This window comes from Scaptodrosophila lebanonensis, unplaced genomic scaffold (genome assembly GCF_003285725.1).
Source record: "Scaptodrosophila lebanonensis strain 11010-0011.00,11010-0021.00 unplaced genomic scaffold, SlebRS2 tig00000024-arrow-pilon, whole genome shotgun sequence".
NCBI classification, from domain to species: Eukaryota; Metazoa; Arthropoda; class Insecta; order Diptera; family Drosophilidae; genus Scaptodrosophila; species Scaptodrosophila lebanonensis.
This window is the reverse complement of record NW_022060538.1, coordinates 13,427,697-13,453,573: the sequence shown is the minus strand read 5'-3', so window position 1 is coordinate 13,453,573 and position 25,877 is coordinate 13,427,697. Positions and strand designations below refer to the sequence as shown.

The 25,877-nt window shown below is 40.6% G+C and overlaps 4 protein-coding genes across 4 annotated transcripts; 3 read left to right on the top strand and 1 right to left on the bottom strand.

The window, feature by feature from the left end:
- Positions 1–710: 710 nt before the first annotated feature.
- LOC115621335 (adhesion G-protein coupled receptor G7-like) lies at positions 711–3,482 on the top strand. Its single transcript, XM_030514956.1, has 2 exons — positions 711–1,882; positions 2,319–3,482. Exons 1-2 carry the CDS (start codon positions 838–840, stop codon positions 3,479–3,481), a joined length of 2,208 nt encoding a protein of 735 aa, XP_030370816.1. The 5' UTR covers positions 711–837; the 3' UTR covers position 3,482.
- A 5,210-nt stretch (positions 3,483–8,692) lies between these two features.
- On the top strand, positions 8,693–15,864 carry LOC115620314. Its single transcript, XM_030513506.1, has 4 exons — positions 8,693–8,810; positions 12,713–13,132; positions 13,379–13,466; positions 15,605–15,864. Exons 1-4 carry the CDS (start codon positions 8,693–8,695, stop codon positions 15,792–15,794), a joined length of 816 nt encoding a protein of 271 aa, XP_030369366.1. The 3' UTR covers positions 15,795–15,864.
- Positions 15,865–17,280: 1,416 nt separating this feature from the next.
- Positions 17,281–18,053, top strand: LOC115620312. The gene is made up of 2 exons (XM_030513498.1): positions 17,281–17,292; positions 17,592–18,053. The coding sequence occupies exons 1-2, from the start codon at positions 17,281–17,283 to the stop codon at positions 18,051–18,053; spliced, it is 474 nt and encodes a 157-aa protein (XP_030369358.1).
- Positions 18,054–20,737: 2,684 nt separating this feature from the next.
- LOC115620305 (adhesion G-protein coupled receptor G7-like) lies at positions 20,738–25,572 on the bottom strand. Its single transcript, XM_030513489.1, has 2 exons — positions 24,168–25,572; positions 20,738–21,915 (listed from the first exon to the last, which is right to left on the bottom strand). Exons 1-2 carry the CDS (start codon positions 25,570–25,572, stop codon positions 20,738–20,740), a joined length of 2,583 nt encoding a protein of 860 aa, XP_030369349.1.
- Between the last annotated feature and the right edge of the window lie 305 nt (positions 25,573–25,877).

Genomic DNA, 25,877 nt, shown 5'->3' with positions numbered 1-25,877 from the left:
TTGAAAAACTTGGATCCCTAAATTGCTATTAAATGCTAAGTTTCCATAAATTTTATTACATTATACGACTGAGTGCTTTCATTACATAAAGTACTAGCCTTTGGCCATTATTTAAAAGTTTCTTCGATGTACAAGTATAAGTACGAGAAAGTTTTGATTGTTAGCTTAGTTATTGCTCGTATGATTTTCGTCTAGTGCGGCAGAGACGAAATTCGTCATAAAACTTCGCTTTCCAGTTTATAGTTCCGAAGAATTTCATGCGTCGTAGCATTGGTGGGAAGTCTGTTAGGCATTTGACGAAGGCACGCTAATGACCAAACATATAAGTGCCTAAGCTCAAACGTTCGTTTTTACAGCAAAACCTTATCGTGTAAAGATAATGGCATTAGTCGCGATTACTCGTAAGTATGTATGTATGTACGTTCGTTGAACTTGAGCACCACAAAAAGCTCGATAATTGATCGCCACTCACTATGTACATACTTATGATAAGATTGGGACTTCGGGTGCATGCATCGAACGCGAAGTGGCCAGTATTTTGCAAAACGCGCTGGAACTTGGACGTGTGATGGTTACTTAATCCACAATACTCATAAAATTCAACTTTAAACTGAAAAAAATGACTAATAGGCGATGAGTCGTTCAGTGTTTTTGTTCTTCTTGGCAACTGTGCTTTTGGCACTTGGTGCAACTGATTCTAGGGAGGATTTAAGTGGAGATAATGTAACATGTCCATTAGACAAATTGCTGTGCGTTTTTAATAATAATAAGCCACAGAAATATGGTTGTGAAACGCGTATTCGCTACCCCATATCAGGTGTGGCCTATTGCGCAAAAATGTACTGTGCACAGGAGGAATTTCGTTATGGGAAACCCCCGCACATCACATACTGGAATCGCACTGCCTTTGATCAGTTTGCAGCGTTACAGGATCAGTGCTTTTTGTCCAATGGATTGATCTTCAAAAGAAAATGTTTGTTAAGGCAGATGCGTGCCGAATGGGAAGCCATTCCGCCCGCCTCACAAATTCGATGCACGCCTCTGAAGAAAGATATCGCCACAAACGAGAGCCAGATATTACATACGGACAACCCCGACTTAAAAAGCATTCAAAACGAAATACTCACTGGTCGCCGTCACTTAAATGAATCCCAGGAACGTCGCAATGTGAGTGCATCCGTTCGGAGAATTCTACGACAAAAGAAACATCGCCTGGAGGCCACTGATGTGCACATCAGCAGCACAGTGTTCGGTGCTCTCCAACAGGAGGCAAAGGATGCGGCGCTCAGCTCAGATATGCTCAGCGTCTGCAGCGAGGTGATGGCCAGTCAGCCGATAGTACTGCGGCAGTCTGCCACGGAGCTTAATGCAACCAATTCTCTGCTCTATCAGTTCGAGAGCTACATGGACGCCCTGCCTGACCAGCTGGTGCCGCATCAGAGTTGTGGGCGAGTGGCTGTGGCTTCGTTTAACTTTTCCAGTGAAGAGGAAACTGGGGTGGAGAGCAGAAGCTTCACAGAGATAGGCGTGCAGGCTTTGATGAGCAACAATCTTAGCGTTTTCTTTGTGAATCCCACATGCGACAATATTTCGGGCATTGCCATATACTCGAAAGGAGCGCCTCAGTTACAACTGGCTCATGGAGGATTTTGGTACCGCTTTGTCCATACCCATGAGACCGTAACCCTGTTGAAGGAGGAGCCCAATTTAGAAGCTGCTACTTTTCTCAATCAGCAGTTGTTGGAGGCTGTGCAGCATGACGGTGGCAACTATTTGGTCTTCAAAGTATACGCTAATGACGCATTATTCGTGGAGAGGGCCACGGAACGTAAGCGACGACCGCGCAGCAAGGTGCTCTCCATTTCCATCCCCAACTATGCAGGTGAGTTTAGCACTTCGATTTATAAAGGAATAGTGAAACAATATAACATTTTCTGGAAAAAGTTTTATAATCTACGTCCGAAAAGGTCGAGGTGTAGGTTTGCAATTTATTATTCTTTTCTCTGACTAAAGATTTATCTTGCTTTATCAAGTCAACTAGACAGATGTTAAAAAATTCCACTTAAGAACTAAGAAAACTACTTGTATTGAAGAATATCACTAAATTTACGACACGTTGGCGCAATTTTATTTATCATTGCTCCAGTTAGGCCCTAATTCGTAGCCAGGTATTAGTTGTTCCTAATTCCTTATATATGTGTGTTAATTATAGGGAGAGAAATATTTATATAGACTATTTATCATTTACAAATTCCGTATCTAGTATATGAAAGTATGAAAGCATACAAAATTCAATAATATTTTCACTTAAATTACAGCTCAACTACCTTATAAGTTGCCCTTTCTGTTGCGCACTGAAAACCAGCAGAGTCCGGAGGGTGGATGCGGCTACTGGAACTATGAGACTTGGCTGACCGATGGCGTTGAGACGACCAAAGGGAACTTGTCAGATGTCACTAGTGTCTGTTATACGAGCCACCTGACACAGTTCACGTCACTGGTCGGCGGCAATTATCGGATAAATGCAGACGGTCAGGAAGTTTTGATAGCACCGCTACATGCAAAAGTTCTGGACATTATCTCGATTGTGGGCTGCTGTCTCTCGCTGTTTGGTCTATTGGGCATCTGGCTGACTGCGGCAATATCTAAGAGGTGGCGTAATCAGTCCTCGACAAAGGTGCTCCTTCACCTATGCCTGGCCTTGACGCTTCAGATGGTGCTCTTCGTTTTCCTGAATACCGACGACACTGTCGAGCATTTGATCACAACGCAGAGCTACGATCGGTGCGTGATTTTGGGAGCCTTGCTGCAGTATTCGGTGCTGGTCCTCTTCAGCTGGATGCTGATCATTGCCTTCCTACAGTTCCAGCGTTATGTGACAGTGATTGGCATTAATCGACCGGATCACTATGTTCTGAAAGCTGCTGTTGTGGCCTGGACGATGCCCCTGCTACCCACACTGCTGGTGGCTCTCATTGATCCGACATCATATTATCCCTCAGATGTTCAGCTACAGACGGACACGGGCATCTGCTACCCCACTGGATATGGCCTCATTTTTGGAGTCGTGCTGCCCGTCACGCTTATCACAATCGCGAATCTAATCATTTTTGTATATGTCTTCTATAGTATAACGCACTCTCTGGGACAGACGTTGAGACACACAGAGCGGGATCTTGTCATCAAACAGATACGGCTCTCGGTGTTGCTATTCTTCTTGCTCGGACTCTCCTGGATCTTTGGTATCTTTGCCTTCATGCAAGCAGGCGTTGTCTTCTCCTACCTCTTCTGTCTCACAGCTACGCTGCAGGGCTTCGTCCTCTTTGTCTACTTCGTGCTGCTCGATGCGGACAATCGACGTTCCTGGCTGGGACTGTTCTGTCCCAAGCAGAAGACAGATGTGGATTTGCCGAAATCTAGGCACGAGCTGCAATCTTTGACCACCTCATCCACAAATTACTCGAGGAGATCCCATCACTAGACGTTTCTCAGATTTATTTATTTATTTATTTAATAAATCAACGCATTTTACAAAAACTATCATTTATATTATATTATAATATTTTAAATTAAAATAAAGATATGTAATAAAATAACATACATAGAGTGTAGTGAACAGTTGTGATGGACATATTTTATTCTATACGCACATAGGCAATTGTTTATTATAATTAGAGCGATTCGAAATTTAACGGTGGTACTAGCGAAGTTTCAAACCACTCCATACCGGATTAAGAAGTTGGGGCATAAAATAAAATGCGGTTCGTAGGGACTTCCAATTTTGTAATAATATATATAAAAAGTTGACATTTGTTTACGTTGACCGAACCACGCCCACTCTTTTCTATCATATTATATTAATGTATATATGTATATTATATATAATTTATGAAATTTGCACTTTGTTTATTAACCTTTCAATCTCTATCTGAAATGAAGAGGAATATATGTATGTACATATACACGTATGTATATATACTTGAATACTACCTTAACCAAACTTTGCACACATAATTTATACATAATATTGTAAGTTATTAGCGAAACAATTTCACTCCGGGACTACGCCCACAAGCTGCAGCATCAAGTTCGCTCTGCTTCAATCTTTGATCATCTCATTCACAAATTACTCGAGGAAATTTCAAACACTTGACGCTTCTCAGATAGAGGGAGTCAATTGTATGAACAAAGTATCGAATATTTATTAAATAATAACTTGTTTTAGAATATTTACTATATAGTACAACAATTTACATTAACTGCCATTAAGCTATACACATAAAAACCAAGCAATTGACGAAGGTCCAACAATTTTATTGCGGCAACGTGCGACTCGAACACACGAAGGTATGCATTGCTCCTCCTCCACATGCCACATTCCTGTGCCCATCAATCAATGTGTCGCGTCTACCTCTACGCTTGAGTCTGTGTATTTGTGCGGCAGGTGTGAAACTTTTCATTGCTCCCAAAAATAACGACATCTTTGCCGCCTCCGCTGTCGTCGCCGCCAACACCGCGCTCCTCATCCACGAACAATTTATTTGAGTTTCCCTTTAATATTTATTGTCTAAGAAAATTGCCGCCAATGCAAAAATGTTTAAAAATTAATGGCCAGAACACTTAAAATCTACAATGCGAACTCAAATGATTGCCCACTTAAGTTTTTGCAGGTGCTGGAGGCAGTTCAAAATATTTTACACTAGCAAGTGTTGGAATCAAAGAGACTGAATTTTTCTATAATTCAAGGCCAGAAGTTCAAGGTTTTACATTTCAATTTTTGCGCATTGTTAGAACCCTGCTGTGCGGCACTAAAGATACTTATATTGAAGACTTGATGCGAAAATGTCACAAATGTTACTTTAAATAAACCAAAGATAAAGATTTTAAACAAATATAAATATGTGTATCCATGTAAAACAGCTTTTAAAGCGAATTTGAAATGCTAAATAGATTTGGTCGAGCTTAAACCCGCTTCAAGGTAGAGGGCCGCTACAGCAAAGCAATAATTTAACTCAGACAGTAAGATCAAAGTCCTGGTAGTACCAGCAAATTTTACAACTATAGTAGTAGTAGTTACAACTAACGTAGTACCTAACTACGTTCATACATTGTACTTAGCTTTAGAAATGTGTTAATGTCTCTACAGTCATTCCGTAAAATAGAGAGACTTTACAAAACCTAAAAGAGCTCCACTAACTTGAGATAAAGATTGAAGAATTCTAATTTAATTAGCGGTCATCAAAATATATTATTTATAACAGAAAGTATGCATATACGTGCATATATGAAAACAAGTAAAAAACTAAAGTCGGGTGTCCTGACTTTAAAATACTCTGTGGGGGGAAAATCAAAAAAATAAAACAAACTCACATAAGGCATCTTTGTGCAAAATTTGGTGTCTCCAACTCTTATAGTCTCTGAGATCCAGGTGTTCATACGGACGGACAGGCGTACAGACAGACAGACGTCAGACAGGGCTAGATCGACTCGTCTTGTCATGTTGCTCAAGAATATATATACTTTGTGGGGTCTGGCTGTTACATTTTTCACTTCCCGCAAACCTAATATACTCTAGTATATTTCATGTACCTAAAAATTGCTTAAAAATTTTAACATTTCATCAATTTAACATTTTCATTAAAGTTCTAGAAGTTTTTGTAGTTAAGTTAATAACCCTAGCCAATTTGGCAATTGGGGGTAGGTTGTTGAGCGTATTCATCAAATATGATTGAGTTCCTGTAATGAACGTTTCTTGTCAAATATGTAGAGTTCAAATCATATTCAATACACATGTTAATATACTTAAGCTTAAGCTTAAGTCATTAAGCATTATTATATTAAACTTTTACTACACATATTCTTGATGAGCATGACGAGAGAAATCAATCCAGGCATTTCCGTCCGTGTGTCCGTCTAACTGGATGAACGCCTGGATTTCGGAAACGGCGTACATTAACCAAAGTTGGTATGAAGACGTTCCTAGTCCCTATTCTATACGCGATTATTTTAGTTTTTTATCTCTCTCTTGTTTTTGTATATCTTTTATCGCTTTATTCTGTCAATTGTTGTTTAAGTTTTTATGTTTCTCCATTTTGTTCAGTTAAGAAAAAATGGTTAAGCTGCCTGTACTCTTAACAAAAAGACATCTTAGCCTCACTTGTAAATTCATAATGTCTTAGGAAAAGAGAATAAATCAATTGAATTGATTTTGCGAGTTTTCTTTCCATTTGCTTCATAAGTATATACGTTGACTTTGTTTATGATATTGAAATGATAAATAAGATACTACCACACGCATGAAATAACATTATTGATTTATCTCCTCGGACTATCGGGATCTGCAGTCATTAATACTATATGTACTGGGTGTGTATGAAAAGTTTGGTCAGCCTCGCAGCAGCGTTGTAGTCGATATTATTAAGAGCGAACGTTATTTATCAATTCCTGGGCCAGTCACCTGTCAAGCGCAATATAAGGTGCAACTTAATTATGAACAATGACGAGGAGCTTGGGAAATGCCGCCTGGGCCCGAGTACAGTAATTGAAAGTGAATGTTTTTTCTGTTTGATTGGCTGCTCTGAGAAGAGATATCTCTGTGGGCATGAATGCTGATTGATGGTGTCTGTGTGCGTGTGTCGACGGGTTATGTGGCTAAATATCTCTGTTCCAGCTTGGCCAAGGACGTGACAGGCACTGGACTGGCATAGAATTTGCAAATTTGCACATTTTAAACATTTTGTCCAGCTGGTTTTTGCTTCTCTGTGGTTTTGTTCGGCTTCGTTTGTTTTGGGCAGCTGTTGTCAGAGGGAAATCAAAATTGAAATGCAACATGGAAATCACATTTGCTGCAATACGACAGAAGTTAATTTTTGAAAATTGCGTGCTGTGGTTGTGTATGCCAGATGCAGTCGCAGGTGCCGTTGCCGTTGCTGTTTAGTATATATTTTGTTGTTGGCGGCCCACTGAGCGTATGCGCAATGGAAAAAAAAACGGCAAATATTGAAAGCAAACTTTAAGCTTCAAATAGATGGCTGCATGTTCAAATATTCCCTAATGGCATGAAAAACGTTTGCAAAACTTTACCTCACACATACACAGTCGCAACAGATCAAAAAGTCAGCAAAGGAATCAAATCATGCGTAACTTGAAATAAATTGTAAAGAATTTCCCAGCAATGTCAACAGCAACACATCTCCAACCACAATGCCATGTACGAGTAAGCAAAGTTTGTCAGACAAGCTGCAATTCAAAAAGAGAACGAATTTCAAAAACGTTTTCAAACATAAACATCAAGGCTTTAGATGTGTGCCGTTGGCTTCATTGGAAAATAAATACTACACTTAAGTAATTAAATGGTGCGCCAATTTTGTGTTCCACAACTCTTGGTTGAAGCTTTTTAAAGGTATTAGCCGTAAGCAGCAGATTGTCGGGTGATTTCCTTTTGTTAGAATATCGACATCTCTATCTATGGCGATAAAAAGTTCATTTGCACACTTGGACAATGGCTAATAATTTTACGAATAACTTTTTCGCTTGCTCGCAGCTTTATTCCTTTGTTTTATGGACACATCAGCATTTTGATTGCCTTTCTGCCTACGAGCGAGCGGACGCTTCGATCACGTTTCTTTTTTCTCTGCAGCTATTGCCTTTGATTCACTGTCGTCTCTGTAATAATTGATTGGGTAATTAATATGACTGATGCATTTGCGCAGCTTGCTTCTTCATCGTTGCGTATCGAAATGGCTAGCAATAATAATTAGAAGGCAGCTTTGGAAGAAAGCCGCCGAATAACCTTGCATAGTTTAAGCTTATAATATATTTTCATTTCCCAGCATTCTATAATGATTAAATGTTTAAATGATGGCAGATTGTGGAATAGGTATTTATGCCTTTGGCAATCAGCCTATTGTTTAGTTTGAATTAATATTTATTCACTTTAATTTCGATGTTATTTGCCCCAAACATAGTGCACTTAAGAGCAACAATTTTGGTGGCTATGTTTTTTTAGGGCGCATGCGCAAAATTTGTGAACTCTCTCACCAATTGTTGTGGCATGCCCCGCCTGCAATTTTGTTACGTTACGTATACGTAGCGTTGGGTTTTGTGCTGGCCAAAGCCAAAAGAATAAGACGAAGGCCAACAAACAGTTAGCAGCGGCCAACACATTTGAACGGTACTTACGCGGAAGCGCGAGACCCTTAATCAAAAAAATAAAAGGACATGCTGGATACTGCAGGCGCTGTTTAACTGAAGCGAAAACTGAACTGTTCTGAATTGTTTTATTTTATTGGCACACGTTGCTTTTTTATGCATAAAGTCCAACTTCTTGGGGAGCCACAGATCTTACCCGCATTATGGTACATGTCTAGGCACACATTGCCAGCATCTAGCTGTGTCAGCAAAGTGTGTCAGACGCTCTTTTAATGTACTTTCAAATTCATGAAAGTGTCATTAGGTCGGCGCATAAAAATGGCCACAGCAAACAAAACGTGAACCAGGCTCTCGCGACGAAATTAATTAAAAAGTAAACAGCGACAAAATAAATTGCTCCCAAGATTTATGCAAAAGGTTGTCAGCAAAGTAGAAGCTGCTACATAACTACCAAAGCCCAAAGCGAGCTCAAAGATTGCGCAAAGGGAAGGGAAAGAAAACATTGCGGGCCAAGCTGAAAGGCAGCAAAGGTAAGGACAGCATGTTTTGGATTTTGCGCCGCACCGGAGCGGCAAATTTGTTCAATTCATTGAACAACAATTGCAGCAACAGCAACAGTAGGAACGCCTACAACAACTTGAATAATGCACAGGGAGCAGGTGAGAAAAACGGAGCAGCAAGAAATACTTCATGCACAGGCAAGGACACACTAATTGCTATTAATAGATACAAATGTGTGCGATTGAGGAGAGGGCGCTAAAGGTCATCAGTTTTACTTTGGCCGCGAAATTAATAAAAATAGAACTTTGATATTAAACGAGGTTAGCGGAAGAATATACGAGTAGTGTGTGTCTGCCTTGGTTTTGGAGCAGGCAGCTCGGCGAGCCCATAAAACAAGCAACCACAGACAAAGCAACAATGTCAGATTTAGTCGTGAGGGCAGACAAATGAAGTAATATAACACAAAGAAAACACCCATTAAACAACCTCGCACTCACTCTAGTAGGCACTTACACACGTCCACAACGAGCGAAGCAATGCAGACATTGGCTCGGGAATGGATCCTGCCACTCCTCTCACTGTAGGTAATTAAGCGTTGTACTTAAGGTTGATGAGGTTTTCAGCACACACTCGTACCACGCCCCACCGCACTGCACGGACCAGCGAGATTTGCAAAGATAAATATCAGAAGCTATAAGCTAACATTCATACGTCGAAGGACATATACCCTTGTCAAGTTTTTCAATGTCACATTACCTGACATTATCGGGGCACCAAGCCAAAAGGTAGGTTGCTTTGGAAAAGGAGAAATGCGCGCGCTTAAAACGAGGTTTAATTTCCATAGTTTTGGGAGCGTGCGTATTACTTTTATTTGCTGCGGCTTATATACTTGTATGTACATATAGTATTGGCGTTCATTTGATTACACTTGACATGTGGCTTGCATCAATGTTAGTGAGCTGTGGTCGAGAGCAGCTTGTGTTGCATACTTTAGGGCGCTCGAACATGGTTCAACGAGGACCACGTGCCTGAAAAGCATGAGAGCGTTGGCTCGAATGATGGGATTAAGTGATGAGCATACACAATTTATAATTGCTTGCTTTCGCAACTCAATAATGGAGTTGTTTGCATTTACAAGCATTCTGTTTAATATGCCAATTAAGACTTGGGAATTTGAGGCATTCGCCCAGAACTTGTTGCAGGCAGTAAGCAGGTTTCTTAACTGGCTAATATCTTAACATCTGTCGCACAGCTGGCAAGACATTTTAATCCACCGACTGCCGCTCAGCTGGTCTGTTTGTCTTTCGAGCACAAGCCCCAGCATTAAGTGCATTTCATTAAAATTTTGCAAAACATAAATTAGCTTTTAAGCCAATTCCAGTTGTGTGTGTGTGTGTGTGTTTGTGTGTGTGTGTGTGCCATCGTCAAGTCGACTCAATAGCCTGCTTAAAGTTCAAAGAGCGTAATACAAAATGCTAACAAGTTAATTAAAATTCCAGCGACGTTTCACGTGCGATTGTTTACGCTCAAGAAACAAAGAGAAGAATGCAAGAAAGCATTTTCCCATTTCCTTTGCGCCTCTCCCAACACACTCTCTCAAACACATCCTCTCCAGCTTCCTCTGCGCCTTTGTCTCTGATCGCTGCACGGCTAAGCAAACAGTCGAGGTCTGCGGGCATGCAAGTGTGAAAAAATGCGGACAAGTGCGAATTTATATTCCATTTAAAGACGCAGACACTTTGAACAGCACGTAGTTTGCGACTCGTTCTCAGTGTATTGGTCTGTGTGGGAGTGTGCCGGAGTAGGGGAGGGGGGGTGGAGTGCGACACCTTTCACCTTTTTATGTTGAACCGTGACATGTTCGAGTTGTCTGGCCCATTCCGAAGAAATATAAGTGCCATATCTTGGGCGTACAATGAAATATTCATACTCGCTGCTATGCAAATGTATATTCGCTGTATTCATTTAATAAATGACTTAGTTCTAGTCTGCACGTGAATACTACTAGTAGTATATGTGCATGGCTTCGAGATGGGAGCATAACCTTTAAAGCTCTTTCTTGTATTCCAAACACTATTATGTGCTCGCATAGAACATGCTCCCAACTTGCAGACACAAAACATCAAGCAAAGTTTATTACATGCATCACAACTTTTGCAATTCCAACACAACTCAGACAAAAACTAAGGCCAGAACCAAATGCTCGAGAGCGCCACAAGCGAGAACAACAAAAAATAAACACATACATATATACATATATATACACTCGTGCGATATATGTACATAAAAGTACGAGTATATGGAGTCCTTCATATTTATTTTCGCACCAAGAGGAAATATGAGAAGCACGATCCCGTGAAGCAAACATTCAACCTGGCTGTTGTGGATATGCATACTTGATAGACTCGCATATACTTGTATGTACATTTGAGTATAAGGGACGGTATCAGCGTAGCGGTTCTACTAAAAGCCCTACCCCAGGAGACCGCTGGGGGCCCCCGGGAATTACGTCAAAATGAGTGCGCACTATATTTGCATACATCAGTGCGCCAGCAAATGGATGCTGAGCGCCAAAAAATGACTATACACGGATATATCCGTACTATAGTACTTATGTACATTCCGCATACATCGATGAGCACGAATTTTTCAGTGCCGGAATGTTGCACAAAACGCATCAACTTATTAGGTATGCAAATTTTGTGCAGCGAGCGTGTGTTTGGTCAACATGTAAAGAGGCTTAAATACAGCTACATATGTACCCCACACTTGTACAGTGGTCTGTCTGTATGGGCAACAATTCGTTTGCTTCAAATTAACAACATTATTTAAAGGATAAATAAATGTTTAAATGTTTATTCTACGAGTATTTCAGACTTGCTTTGAACAATAAATCATACTCTGCACCTGAAAGGTGATTAGGTGTGTCAAGTTTCGTCCTGAGAGGGTAATTTTGAAGTAATAAGTAGTATAAGTAGTAAGTTCCGACTTACACTCTATAATTGAGTTCGTATATTAAAGAAGGTATAATCGATTAAAAAATACTTTTTTGTTTTCTTTATTAAATTTTGTTGAATTTTTTGTATTTTTATATTTAATATTTTGCACATACTTGTACATTTTCCACTTGTTGTATTTAAGAATTTAACCAGAAAATGTGAAGCTTCACTATTTTTTACATTAACCGTAAAAATAAAAAAAAAAACAAATAAGACAATAATTGTGAGCAATTCGATTAAATAGAATTAGATTTCTAATGTATAATAATCATATGACCTATAGTTGTATGTTATGGATGTTTTGAGGGAAAATTTAGAGTCAATCACACCTACAGTCTGTAGATGACTCAACATATGGTAATCCTCGACTAAAATAAGACTTCCATTGGTAACATTCTTCATTAATATTATACTTTGTTAACAAATAATTCATCTGGATATTCCCAAGACAATATATACTTTACGAAGCTACCAGAAGCTCAGATATTTCTAAGCCAAAGGTAGCGTTACGTAATGATGGGTGTTAGACTTTGTGCGTAGGAATATTTTTACTCCTAGAAGTTGATGTTGAGATTATTAATAGTAGATATTGTAGAAGATATTTTAAGCAACAGCGAACATCTCAGAGTCAGCTTTCATACAGAAGCATGACTGTACAGGGCAACAATTCCGAACCAGACAGCAGCCACATCAGTTCAAAATGTCGAAGGTTATTCATGTTTTCTATAGCGGATAGTGAGGACGATGGAGATGAGTTGAATGTGAAGCCACCTGACAGCGAGGCAGTTCAATGGCAGCAGCCAGCCACATACATTATGAATAAGCAACTGAAAATGAGCGAAAATTCAATTTAAATTTCTCGTGAGGCTTCCATCATCATTAATGGCCGCCGAAATTCGGGATTTCTAATGCGTGACTAACGTGTGGCCGCAGCGAAATGTGTTTGGAAAATATCCAAATTATTTATGAAACTATTTTAATTAGAATGTGGGGGCTAAGTCATTCACAAATTTTATCCAGACACTTCGAAAACTACAACACACATTTTTCATCGTCATTAGCTGCAGGAAAATGCGGGAAACGCCCGCCACGCAAGGCGTACGGTCGCCTCAGTGCTGACATGGATGTGGACGAGGACGAGGACGCGGACGCGGATGTCGTGCCATTGCAACATAAAATCGATGATCCATTTGATGATCCCGATAACTTGAAAGTGATTGCGAGGCGTGCAAATGGCAATGGCGTCTGGGCGCACCCAGCGAATGCCAAAGACGTTGAAGGCGCACCCCTCGGGACGGCAGCTGCTAGCGATGGCCAGGGAAATTTTCTGGCTAACGATTGCTGTGACCTGAATGGCTTTGATGGCGACAAGCGCATTGGCTTTTTAAATAGGACGCAGAACGACGTCGGCAGTGCAAAACGTCTTCACATTCTGGCCCTTTCCGAGTCCGGGCCAGACGTTGACGACGACTATTACTATGGTAAGTGGATGCGTGTGTACGAGTATTGAACCGTTCAGAGCTATGCATTAAATATGAGTGTGCGGCAAGGTCACCACTCAACTGATGCCATAACTCAATGTTTAAGGGCAAAAAATCAAAATCAAAGTATTACGTAATGTAATGAAATGTTCCGCATCCATTTGGTTTTGTTCAAAAGCCCATCAAATTCATTACGAATCATTCAATGTTTGACCGCTGGGCATTCCCTTTTTTCTCATTTGACAGACGAATCGCTGGCGTGCAACGTTTGTGACAGAGGCTTTAGCACTCAACGCCAGCTCTCCTCCCATCAGCAGAAGAAGCGGCATTTCGGGTAAGTGAACTGACCCTGCTACCCGCAATATGATGGTCCTTTGTAAGAGCATATGATATATGTAGGGATTTACCCTCGACTGGTATCGTGCCGGCTAAATTGTGAGCTGAGCCGGAAACGACCCTCATCAATATGGCGGACGGCACAGAGAATTAGCTAGCATGCGCTTAATCGAACGCCAGTCGGGCAGTTGCTCATTTTTTCCTTTCACGAATCTCTCAAATTAATTGCTTAAATAATTTACATAGTAATTAAACGCTTTGCTTTGCACGTGCCAAGCTCATCCATCGCAGCTACGAATCGATTCAAATATAAAGTGAGAATGGCTGTACCCGCATCACCAGCATAGAGTTAGTTTGCATATAAATCGAATTGCTATCACATTTGTGATGCTCAAGCAGCTTGGCAAATATTTGCGTAGCTGCAAATTCTAATTACGTAACTCTTGGTGTGAGCCGCAGCACAAATCCAAGCGCGTACGTCATTAATTGCTTGCCATCGTGGCGTACGTCATTTCCGCTTCCGTTGTGCAACTGATTCTATAACAAGCTGTGGCAAATGAATGTGAACAACGTCATATGAACTAACACTTCAGGGGATGTAGTGAAGAAGACTTATACTTTTAAATAAAGCATAGAATCGTCTTCTTCAAACATTCCAGCCAGCAGGCAAACAAAGAGACGCTATGTTCTGATTGTCTGATTGTTACGAAAAACGTCATTTATTGCAACGATAATGTCTGTGTTGACTTGTAACGATTTATCTTAGAAATCCTTTAAGAATACATATTTAAATGCTGCAAAATATGAACTGGAGTAGTCATGCAAAGCAACTCTCTTTAATGTTTTCTGATATTTCACCATTACTCCTAACAAATAGTTCAAAAATATATGTTATTTGTATTTGAGAGAGACCATGCCTTATTAATAAGCCCTGCTTAAAGATCAAATAATAATAATTTCAATTTGATTCGATGATATTAAAGGTTGATTCCCTAGGGTATCACCAACACCTCAGAGAAATGGTTTAAGACTGGAGCAAACCCATTTATAGTTTTTATCTAAATTAGTTATTAAAATGGTTAGCTGTTCAAAACAAAAATAATTCATTTAATAATAGTAATATTAAATAAATAAGTTTTCATTTTTTCTTTTATTCATTTACAATTAAAACTATTGAATATAAATAATGTATAACACAACCTATATATGTATAACACAAATTCCACAAGCCTGCAACGGGTTTGTGTCTACACTTAATCGTGTAGAACAGCGTTAAGCAAGAGCAAAAACCAGAGCTACAGCTGTTGTAAGGGCTTTGGCAGAGATTACAAGCAAGTAGTAGCCCTGGACCTTCCATAGAAAGAGGTGATCTATTACTAGGAAACTACACATACATATGTATATTATAATAAAATATGATATGACTACAGAGAGTCGGTGGTAAGGAAAAAATCAGTACCATTAATGCAGGCCCCTATACTTTCTGAGATTTTAATCGCTCATCTAGTCGTACTGAAAAATATCTATGCAGGAAACTATACATATGTATATTATAATCAAATATGATAAGATGTACTATAATTGCCACTGTTGGGGAGAAACCTACAGAGAGTCGGTAGTTAAGAAAAAATCAGTAGCATTAATTCAGAGATATTAGATTTCATACAGACCGACATGGCTTCAATCACTCATCTAGTCGTACTGGAACATATGTACATATGTAGACCTAATTTTGTTTTTACACGGTCTTTGTTTACACGATTTTGATTTAACACGGCTTGAAAATTAAAAATTGTATATATATTTCTTTAGAGATAAGGAACCAATCACATATTTTTGCATATGATCAATATCTTTTTCACTTGGTTGTTTCTGGAACCCATCGACCGTGTAGAAACAGAATTAGGCATGTACATGCTTGAAGTTCGGATCAAGTTGGTTTAGATTATTTAATGCTGCTCCTGCTATTGTTGCAGAGAGACGCATGTTTCCCAGGTACTCCAAAATTAGCTCTATCTAAAATTGTCATGCCTCGTGCTGACTGTACTGTTTCAGTCAACTACACAACACTTGAGCATGTGGAAATACTTCTTGCAAGTAGTGTATAGTATTCACTGACTCTTCTACTTTCCGCAGCTGCGACGGCTGTGACAGTTTATTTCCATCGCAGATGCTGCTGGAGCACCACAAGGAGGAGTTCGAGCACTGGAGCGACGACGAGGCAACACGCAGCATTTGTTGTCGCCGCAATCGTGATGATTACTTCACGGACACGGACTCCTACACGAGTGAGGCGGAGAGCGAGGACCAAGAGCGGCTGCTTTAGTAAGAAAAAAGAAATAACAATATAAAGATTCAAACATTATGCAGACGGTTTATAAAGCCAATAGATGATATAAAAGCGTAGATTATGAATGCAAAGTGTTTTCTTTGTGTGGTGGGTCAATGGCCTAATGGCCAAACCTCTTTTGTTGCCATTAATTTAGTTGCTTACAAATTGCCGGCTAATTAAAGACGAATGGATAAACATGGTATGATATTTAATTTACAATAACTTTGCATATGAATAGCTACCGGGCTCGGATTGACGAGCGTACGCTAATATGCCCAAACAGAGTCATAATATGGCACGCTTTTCAATTGAGGCGTCAAAACCGCGTATCACATGTCAGAACTAACACGTTTCGATGCTCATTGTGCTCCCAAAACATAAAGAAGCCGTCATTAAAAAACAATTTTTATAGTCATTATCGTTTTTCAATAGAGATATATCTCTGCAAGTGTACAATACAATGTGCTTTGGACCCCCAAACGACTTTTAATAATCTCGACACGACACACACTCTTCAGCGGGGTTGTAGTCGAAACAAAGGAAATATGCAAATGGGCGCACATTTAAAGGCAAATTAAAACGCGCACACGAGCAAAGAGCTAGTTGTAGGCTCCAGCCACATAAGAATGATGTATGCTTGGAAATCAAAGGAATTAGCATAATTATAATGCTGCGAACACGGTCGCCGAGCTGTCTGACCAGCAGTCCGGCCAACTAGCCAGTACGATAAGTGGGCCCCACTGGAAGAGGTTGTGCAAAAATGTCATTTCCAGAATACAAACGAGCTTAAGGTGGTTGTGTAACTGCTATAATCAGCCTGCCTCCTCATCCAAACACATTTGTCGAGCAGTCGAGAGGTGAGAAGATTGTGGCGATTGTTTCGCGCCGCCGCTCAATGGTGGGAATATTTTTTGTGGGCACTGATCGATTAAACTCGATTGATAAGCCCAACAATGGCAAAATGGAAAACATGGAAGAGCAGAAATGAAACAAAATCAAATCAAATCAAGCTGGGGCGGGAAAAAATGAGTTTGCATAAATCACGTGCCTGCCGCTCGAGTCAAAGACGAATTAGAATAGGCTTTTTAAGACGAAGCATCACAAGACCAGAAAGCGACTAACTAACCGGCCCAGCGAGTGGCAATGGAGAATGTTTGGCACTCGGCGCTCGGCACTCGGCACTCGGCGTTGGCCACTAACTCAAATGAAATTTATGCAAATGCAAAAGGCGAGCGTTGAGTGTGGAAGCGAGAGGTCCATTAGTTGGACAGCTTGGCCCTGAACTTGAAATGGTGGAGGGGAAACGAGTTCGGAAACGACTACCGAGCCTGACACACTGCTCAGAAGATGGGCCGTTGCTGGTTCAGTTGCTGTGTGGCTGCCGACTAGGAGAGTGTGCGGATCTAGAAGACGAGCGCTTCTTCAACAATATCACAACAAATTAAAACAAATAAGGCAAGAGTGAAGCAAAATGCTTAGAATGTGCATATGTGTAAGTTGTTCTTGAACGCTAAAAACAAAACATTAAAATCGGGTTTCATGTCGAACTACAAATGACAAATAATCCCACAAAATGTGGAAATAAGTTATTGTTTTTGCTTATGCCAGACACGCTAAACTCGTCCAATTTAGAAGCTAAAAGGTTTCTTTTTTGTCGTCTTCTCGGCTCATTAATATGCTTGTTTGATTGAAGAAGTGTTTAATTTATTGAATGCATTTGACAAATTGTTTGCCTGTCTGGCCATAGCCTTTGGCGTCTGCTTACTTACCTGGTGAAATGTTGATTTGCAGCTCCTGCCCCTGCTGGGCTGGGCTTGTGCCACCAATCTGGCCTATTTGCCGCGTCAAAGCTCACGCAGCCTGCAGCACGCCTACCATTACGAAGCCCCCTCCTCCTCCTCCTACTCCTCCTTATCCGCAGAGACCAATCCCAGCACCATGGCCGCCCTGCGACGCATCATACTGGGACACTTGCAGCGCTTCCAGCAGGCAGATAGCCTGCATGAGGCCAACATCGCGCAGTTCTCGCGACGAGCGTTGACGCGACAGGCGAAACCGGACACTCACTTGGCCAAGAGACTCAACCAAATGGCCGCCGTGCTGCCTTATGCTGCGAGCGCCTCGCACGAAAAATACGCCTTGCCGCCCAACACCCCCACGCCCAAGAACTATGCGCAGAACTTTCTGCCGGATGGAGAGGATGTGGTACCCGGAAGTTCGTACATACCGCTGCGTTTGTTATTAATACGCTAAAATATTGTCGACATCGGCGGCCTAGGCGGCTTCGTTTGTCATTGAAACGGGTTCGGACAGTGGAATGCCGTTCACAGAGGCAAAGCTACAGCTACCAACAACTACTTAGCCACTACCACTAAATGGGGTTAATTCGTTTTAGCCTGATTGCTTCTGCGGGTTGTTATATAATTTAACGATATTTTAATTTGTTGTATTATGTACAATGCCAATCATTCTATTAGCTATTCTAATTTAAGCCTTAGATAATTTTAAAGTGTGCGTCTGTGCAGACACAACCGCATGCTCGACTCACGCACGCATCCATCCACACCATAAATGAATAACGATCTGAAGTACGATTTTATGGCCGACGTCGACATCGACTCGGCATCGGCATCGGCGGCAGCGGAATCGGCTTTGCATCACCTGAAATAAACTTAAACGATACAAAGTTAGATACGCACCGCACCGTACCAGTCATACAAAACATTCACCAAAAATTAAGTTTGTCATATCATTTACATAAATTAGAAACGATAAATTAAAATGCACGGAAAACGAATCCGCAAAAACGAACCGCAAGCTCTCAGCAGCCAACATCCACGCAAGAAATATAGAAAGAATAAATTCTATTATATCGGCACAGCATTTGGACTGTGTTTATGTCATAGCGCTGCATTTAACACTAAAACTGTTTAAAATTGTTTTACTATAGCAATAAATATAATCAATAATATAATGTAAGAAAAAAATACAAAGATGTGGACTGTGTCTCTTGGATTGTGTCTTGGGCTGCAGAAACTACACAGGGTGACAGCCGCACAGGGTGTGTTCTAATGGTTCAAGTCTGCACTAAGCATGAGCTTCTGTTTAACTGTAGGTGTGTTCGTAACTCCGCTAAAAGCACAATTTTGTTTGAACCGGTCCGGTCCGTTTCGAAGAAACAAATATTTCAAAAGAAATCGGTCAGTTGCAATATTTAAAGCCTCTCTTCAAATAATAACAATTGTTATTTAAATAATGAGAGAGACAAGATAAAGCCACATACCCATGTCGACCTACTCCTAAAGTATTTTTAACAATTTTACAGTGTTTATAATTTAAAATTCTTTAAAAACACAAAAAGGGTTACACGTTTTAAATAAAAATTCCTGAGGTATGTAATTAAATTCCTCCGTCCTTTGCAATTTTCCTTTTAAATTTAGTATGCAATTTTATGAATTTTGATTTTGTAATTCCTTTTCGCTTGAAATTAAACATAAATTAATTAAATAGGAAAGCAATAACGGCAAGGACTTTTTAAATGCTAGTTTCTTATGTTTTTCTTGATGTTCATTAAATTTTATACACTTTGTATCTATGGTGTCTATCAATCCATACCGACCATAATTAAAATCGAAATTGCCATACAATAGAAAATAGGCCTATCTTAGCCAACTTAGCTTATTCCGGTTATTATTTCCATTTGATGGCCAAATTAAAAGCTCGCCAAAGCACTGCTTGGATACTGCTTTGCAAGGGTTGCCTCGCACCTTGGTTATAATTTTGTTGTCTTGCCTGATGGTGTCGAATCACTGTGGATGATTAAATACAGAATATACTTCCTAAGGAAAGATACAGTGGGGCATATAATTAGTTTCCCATGCCCTCGGAGAACACATTTACATAGCATAACATTTGGTATAACATTCCTGTAAAATAAAAATATTTCAATATTTCGTACAATTTGTTTCTGTCCAGCTAAATATTTGTGTTTTATGAATTAACTAAACGTTTAATAATTGGTAAAGCGGCTTATTATTTGTTTTGCAGTTGAAGTATGTTTGTTTTGAAAACTTACTGATTTTTTGAGAAAAATTAAAATACATATGAAACGCAAGCTTTTTTGAAAAAAAAAAAATGTTCTCACACCTATTATTCTGTTTGTCCTGACTGACTGACTGATTGGCGATCTCTGTGAAAATCCCATTAACCATTTGCTACTTAATTTAAAATAATTGCAAATATGAATATATATATTTTTTGGCATTTATTGGATTACATTTATAACTTGTACTCGTACATGCTTATAATCGGAAATAATAAACAATGCTCTCCAAAGACGAAACTGGAATCAGAGCAACACAATAAAATTCATTGCATAATAGTAATAATTTCTAAATTCAAGTTTATGTTGCATAATACTTTATTACTACAGAGAAATAATAATAATGAGCTTAATAATTAAGGAGTTAAGCTACCAAATGGGCTAATATGAGAGTAGTGCGACAAACTGGTTCGAACTGGCTGCTTTTGAATAATTTATTTCATATTTATTTTTATTAAATTTCAGACAGATTGGTCTGTGCACGAATAAACTAGTCTTGACGCAGCTCTTCATGCCGCTTATATATAAAACTTTATGAGGTCTGTCGTGTCTTCTTCTACAAGTATTTAAGCTTTTCGAGGTTATAAGTTCAAGATAATCCAGTTTTACTTACAATATATTTAAATTAGGTCGAAGAAATTAATTCTGATTAATGATTGCTGTACACTTTACTTTCCAAAAATTTGTTTGATGAATCACTGTAACTTCTTAGTTATAGAAGAGCTCCTTTTCAGAGTATGTGCGATCGCGTGTTTGACTCTTTGTTTTAAATATTTTGGCAAAGCCGGCTGAATATATTAAAATGCTCCTGTTTTTTGTACTTCAAAGCTACACCTTAAACAGACGCGACGGTCGTTTTGTCACTCTGCGTCGTGGATCTGGAGAGTGTCCGAGAAGCGCCTTCGCTCGACTGCTGGCCACCCTTGAAGCTGGAGCCGTTTAAGAGAGCTCGCCAGGAATTTCTGGTAGATCTGTTTACGACCACAAAATAGACGAATATCACGAAACCCTGCAACGAAGCCGTCACACAAAACAAATACGAGAAAGCAATGCCAAAGCGCATATAGCTACATAGGCCAAAGATCCAGGTCAGGCCGAGTAGAAAGAACAGCAAGACGCAGAGTCGGAGTTGCTGGAAGATAAGCTGTCGCTTCTTGGTTTGCACTTTGAAGACGCTGTGCATGATGCAGAAGACCATCAGTGCATTGGCAGCCGTGACGAGAGCGATGGGGAGCACCACCCCGTAGGTTAAGCCATAGCCGGATGGATAGCAGACAGCCGTGTGCGTGTCCTCCTGATCCTGCGAGGGCACATACGACTGGGGATCGAGGGCCACCAACAGCAGCGTCGGCAACAGCGGCAGAGTCCAGGCCACCAGCGCTGCTATGGCGATATAGTGCTGCGGTCGCCTAAATCCAATCACCGTGACGAAGCGCTGGAACTGCATGAAGGCAATGATCAGCATCCAGCTGAAGACAACCAGCACTGAGTAGTGGAGAAGTGCGCCTAATGCGATACACCGAGCATCTCGCTCCAGAGCCAATTGCTCGGCCACGTCTTGAGTGTTCAGAAAGATGAGAAGAATCATTTGGAGGGTCAGCGCCAGACAAAGATGCAGTAGCACCATTGTGGAGGCCTGGCTTCGCCAATTCTTGAACAGTATTGCCGTTACCCAGATCCCTAGTAGGCCGAACAGCGAGAGACAGCAGCCAACAATCGAGATTCTGTCCAGAACTCTCTCATGCCACGAAGCCACCTCGATGAGAACAATGTCTGTGATGCGTTGCTGGGCGTAGCTGCCGCCCAGCAGGAACGAGAACTGGGTCAGATGATAGGCATAGCAAACAATAATGGGATCTTCTATTAAATTGTTGCCTGTCGTCTCAATGCCATCGCTCAGCCACGTCTCGTAGTTCCAATAACCGCAACCGCTGCCCATCTGGATGGCGCGACTATCCGGATTCTTTTGATTTTCATTACGCAGTAGAAAGGGCAAAGGGAAGGGTAGTTTATCTGGAAAGATTTTTTAATTAGAAACAATCGATGCAGGTCTATGGGATTGTTGAATCGCATATGCATATAAGCAATTAAAACGAAGTAACTTATTTTCTATGAAATCTTTTTATGGCTTGCTACTTTTGTAAGCCAACGAATAACATTAGTTCTGACCGTTAAAATTTTCAATGCCTGTTATAATATAAAAACTATGAATGCCTAAGTGGAATTTTCCCGCCACATAAAAATCAGCCACATTTTTTGCCAATTGTATAGTAATAATCGGAGAGGAGGCAAATGTAGCAGCACTGATAGAACCAGACATTTCTTTAAACGTTGAATGCGGCTTATCTATTGGTCTATTGGAACCTAATTTTCCTTTTGTCGATTGGACAAAGTCTGCACCTAAAGGCTGAGGGGTTTTATAAATTGGATTTAGGGTACCTTTCATGACATTCTTTTGTGCCTGTTTCGTCAGAGATTTCTAATTGAGCTTGTACAGTGATAATAGAACTAGAAGTACATGTCCAAAAACACTTCACAGGACAACGAGGTAAGAAGTTATCTTCCTCTACTACGTGTCTACAACATGACTACGAGTCGCACTCTAAATACCCTTATCTGTCCATATTATTGACGACAATTGTTTTTCTACACACAATTTTCTAAACAAACAAGTCTTTGATATAAATTAGAGTTGGGCACGGGCCGTGTTTCGGTCAATGAAAAATTCCAAGAAATACGAGAGTTATGGAAATACTAATTACGGGGGAGAGAGGAGAGGGAGGGAAATTACAAAACACACATTTTCTGCGTATTCACAAAAGGCATCTTGGACTAAAATTTGGTGCTCCTAGCTCTTATAGTGTCTGAGATATAGGCGATTATACGAATGGAAAATCGGGAAAACCCCATAGGGGGGAATGGGGGGGGGGGGGGGGGTTAATCAAAAAATTAAACCAAACTTGCACAGCGTATACACATAAGGCATCTTTTCGCAAAATTTGGTGTCTCTAGCTCTTATACTTTCTGAGATCCAGGAGGTTATACGGACGGACGGACGAACGGGCGGGCAGACAAACAGACATAGATCGACTCGTCTTGTCATGCTCATCAAGAATATATACTTTATACTGCCACGCCTCATTCTATCTGTTACATATATTCCCACAAAACTAGTATACCCTTTCACCCTTTGGGTACAGGGTATAAATAGTCAACGCCACTTTTCTTAATTTTTGGACACTAATAAAAAAAAACCTGGGTAGGTTAAGATTTTGATATATTTAACAATATATGTAGTGCTGTTGATCCCTGACAGCTTTTCAAACAAGTGAACGAGTTTTTTCCACTTCTAGAGAAATTTAAGATAAGCGACGAGCTCGGCTTCTTAGCTCAAATATGGATAAGTACATATTATTTAATACAAATTTGAAATGGGTATGGAAGTTTGAAGTATGGGTTTATTTTTCGTTTTTACATTTAATGGTTAACAGGTTCGTTTTGGACTGTGTTTAGAAATATTTTCATCGTGCGTGCGCGTGCGTGTTTCCAAAAGTCCATGTCCATCTATAATACTAATACAACTAATTCAGTTTTTACACAGTCTTTTTTTGACACGATTTTGATATAACACGGTTTGAAAATTAAAAATTGCGTTTATGTACAAATATTTCTTTAGATCACATATTTTTGCATATGATCAATGTCTTTTTTACACGGATGTTTCTGGCACCAATCTACCGTGCAAAAACAGAATTGGGCCTATTCTTTAAATTCAAATATGGCAACTGAAACTTATCAATACCATTAGTTATATCTGCAAGCTTCCCAATTCCCAAAGTAGTTGCGATATCTTTTTATCCAATCATGTTGTCATACAAATATTTTCCTTATAGGTATTTGTAAATCGGTTGGTAGTTTCAATGGCTATAGCTACGGGATATAGTGATCTACTAGCGGGACAGAAGGATGAACAAAATCTGCAATTTATCTAAGTTATAGTTATATAACTTTAGCTTATTTATTTAAATATTTGGCGCATGCTTGGCTCTTTAACAACTATTATCAATCCTATTTCATCTTCATTCATCAATATATAATATAAAATTATAATATTTTTTCTATCGCAATAAATTTCGGGAAAAAGTTAAACTACTCCCAGATCTAAATGCATGATTTATACATTATATGCAAGTATGCTGCTAAGGCGTTGTTGTAGACAGATAGATAGATATAATTATCCTTATGTGGCACAGGATTAGACTCACCTTTATAATCGGGTATTGAAATGGAGAGCACCTTGCTGCGCGGTCGCCTCATTCGCTCCACCGTAGTTTCCACGAAGAGCGTATCATAGGCATAGACCTTAAAGATTAGATAGTTGGCTCCTCGGCTGTGCACGGCGTGCCAAAGCTCTTCAGTTAGAAATGTGGCTACCTCCAGAAGAGCCTCCGTCTTCAGCGTATAGACGCTCTCATTGGCGTATAGAAATCGGAACCAGAAACCACTGTATGAGGGGAGTAGTTGCGGTGCTTCCTGTCCATATATTGCAATTCCCGTGATGTTATGGCAGGAGGGATTCACAAAGAACACGCTGAGGTTTTGGCTCATCATTGCCTGGACACCTATATGGGCGTAGTTTATTATCTTCACGCCACCCTCCTCCGCGCTGCTGTTAACCATCTGCTTGGCGACAGGTTGGTGGCAGCTCTCGCGCGGCACCAGCTGCTGCGGCAGTGCATCGATGTAGCTCTCGAATGAGTGCAGCAGTCCATTGGTGGCGTTCAGTTCTGCTGACAATCGCAACAGGTCCGTATTTGTAGCCATCAAGTCGCTGCAAATGCCGAGCAAGTCTGTGCCGAGTTCCGCATTCTTTTCCACTTCAGCCAGTGTCCTGAAAATGGCCTCCGTCGTGACGACATCGGCTGGCAGCAGTTTCTTCTGTTCTTCCGATTGGGCCAACAAATGGCGAACTTCCTTGGCAACCGCATAACTGTTGAGTGGATTTGGCTCGCCCAGTTTATGGTGCAGTGTGTTCAGCTGCTGACTTACTTCGTACTGGGATCCCTGGTGGCACATCACGTCCTCGAGGCTTTCCCAGACTGCGCCCGCTTGCTGCGCCAAGCAACGACGCGTTACAGGCAGTCCATTGCTCTTTAAGCACAAGTCCCGCATGGTGCCCACTTTTCCGGCTTTAGTCCTTCCGAATCTGTTCAGATGCTGCAGAGTTACAATGCGGCCGTCCCTCAGTTGGAACTGGTAGCGATGCTGAAAGTCTTCTGCCTCGCAAGTACTGCTAGTGCTGGTCTCCAGCTTGATTTCTGGTTGCGATCTGGCCGGATGGCGACAAGTAACGGGTCCGAGTTCTCTCCACTTAGGGCTGTCTAGATCGCCCCGTCCTGGTTCGCAGAGTCGCATCAGACTTTGGTTGGAATTGGATAAACATAGGTCTCGAGGCACCGCTATGCTGTTCGCCTTCGTGCGCGGAAAATGGTTTCGATGTGGCACCAGCTTTATGCTGCCGTCGGCCTGTGGCACCTCGTAGTAATGATCGAAGTCTTCCGGAGGGCAGGTTACGGGTTCGAAATGCTCTTTTATTGTCGTGACTGTAGAAGTGACTTCCTTGGTGGACAACATTGACGATTGAGTGGGTGTTCCAGTAGATGCTTGCATGTCTGGTATCGACCAGTGCTTTCTACCATGCCCAGAGATCAGCACAAATAGCAAACTATTAAATACCAGACCTAGCTGCCAATACATTTTAGGCATCAGCGCGAGCTTTAAAACATCACTTGTATAAATCAATTTTAATTGATCCGTTCCCACGACCAGACTCAATCAAATACCGCACTTAACTGAGTAAGCGCTTCCCTCTATAGTTTAAAGCACGCTCTCGGCTTTTCTTAAACACACACACGCACACATATATATGTATATATACTTGTATATTTCGCTTTAAGTACAGCATACGTAATATA

Coding starts and splice junctions, on each gene's coding strand:
- LOC115621335 (XM_030514956.1), top strand. CDS start 838: ATGTACTGTGCACAGGAGGAATTTCGTTATGGGAAACCCCCGCACATC. Junction 1,883..2,318: donor TTCCATCCCCAACTATGCAG/GTGAGTTTAGCA, acceptor CTTAAATTACAG/CTCAACTACCTTATAAGTTG.
- LOC115620314 (XM_030513506.1), top strand. CDS start 8,693: ATGTTTTGGATTTTGCGCCGCACCGGAGCGGCAAATTTGTTCAATTCA. Junction 13,133..13,378: donor TGACGACGACTATTACTATG/GTAAGTGGATGC, acceptor CTCATTTGACAG/ACGAATCGCTGGCGTGCAAC. Junction 13,467..15,604: donor CAGAAGAAGCGGCATTTCGG/GTAAGTGAACTG, acceptor TACTTTCCGCAG/CTGCGACGGCTGTGACAGTT.
- LOC115620305 (XM_030513489.1), bottom strand. CDS start 25,572: ATGCAAGCATCTACTGGAACACCCACTCAATCGTCAATGTTGTCCACC. Junction 21,916..24,167: donor TTCAATACCCGATTATAAAG/GTGAGTCTAATC, acceptor AAATCTTTCCAG/ATAAACTACCCTTCCCTTTG.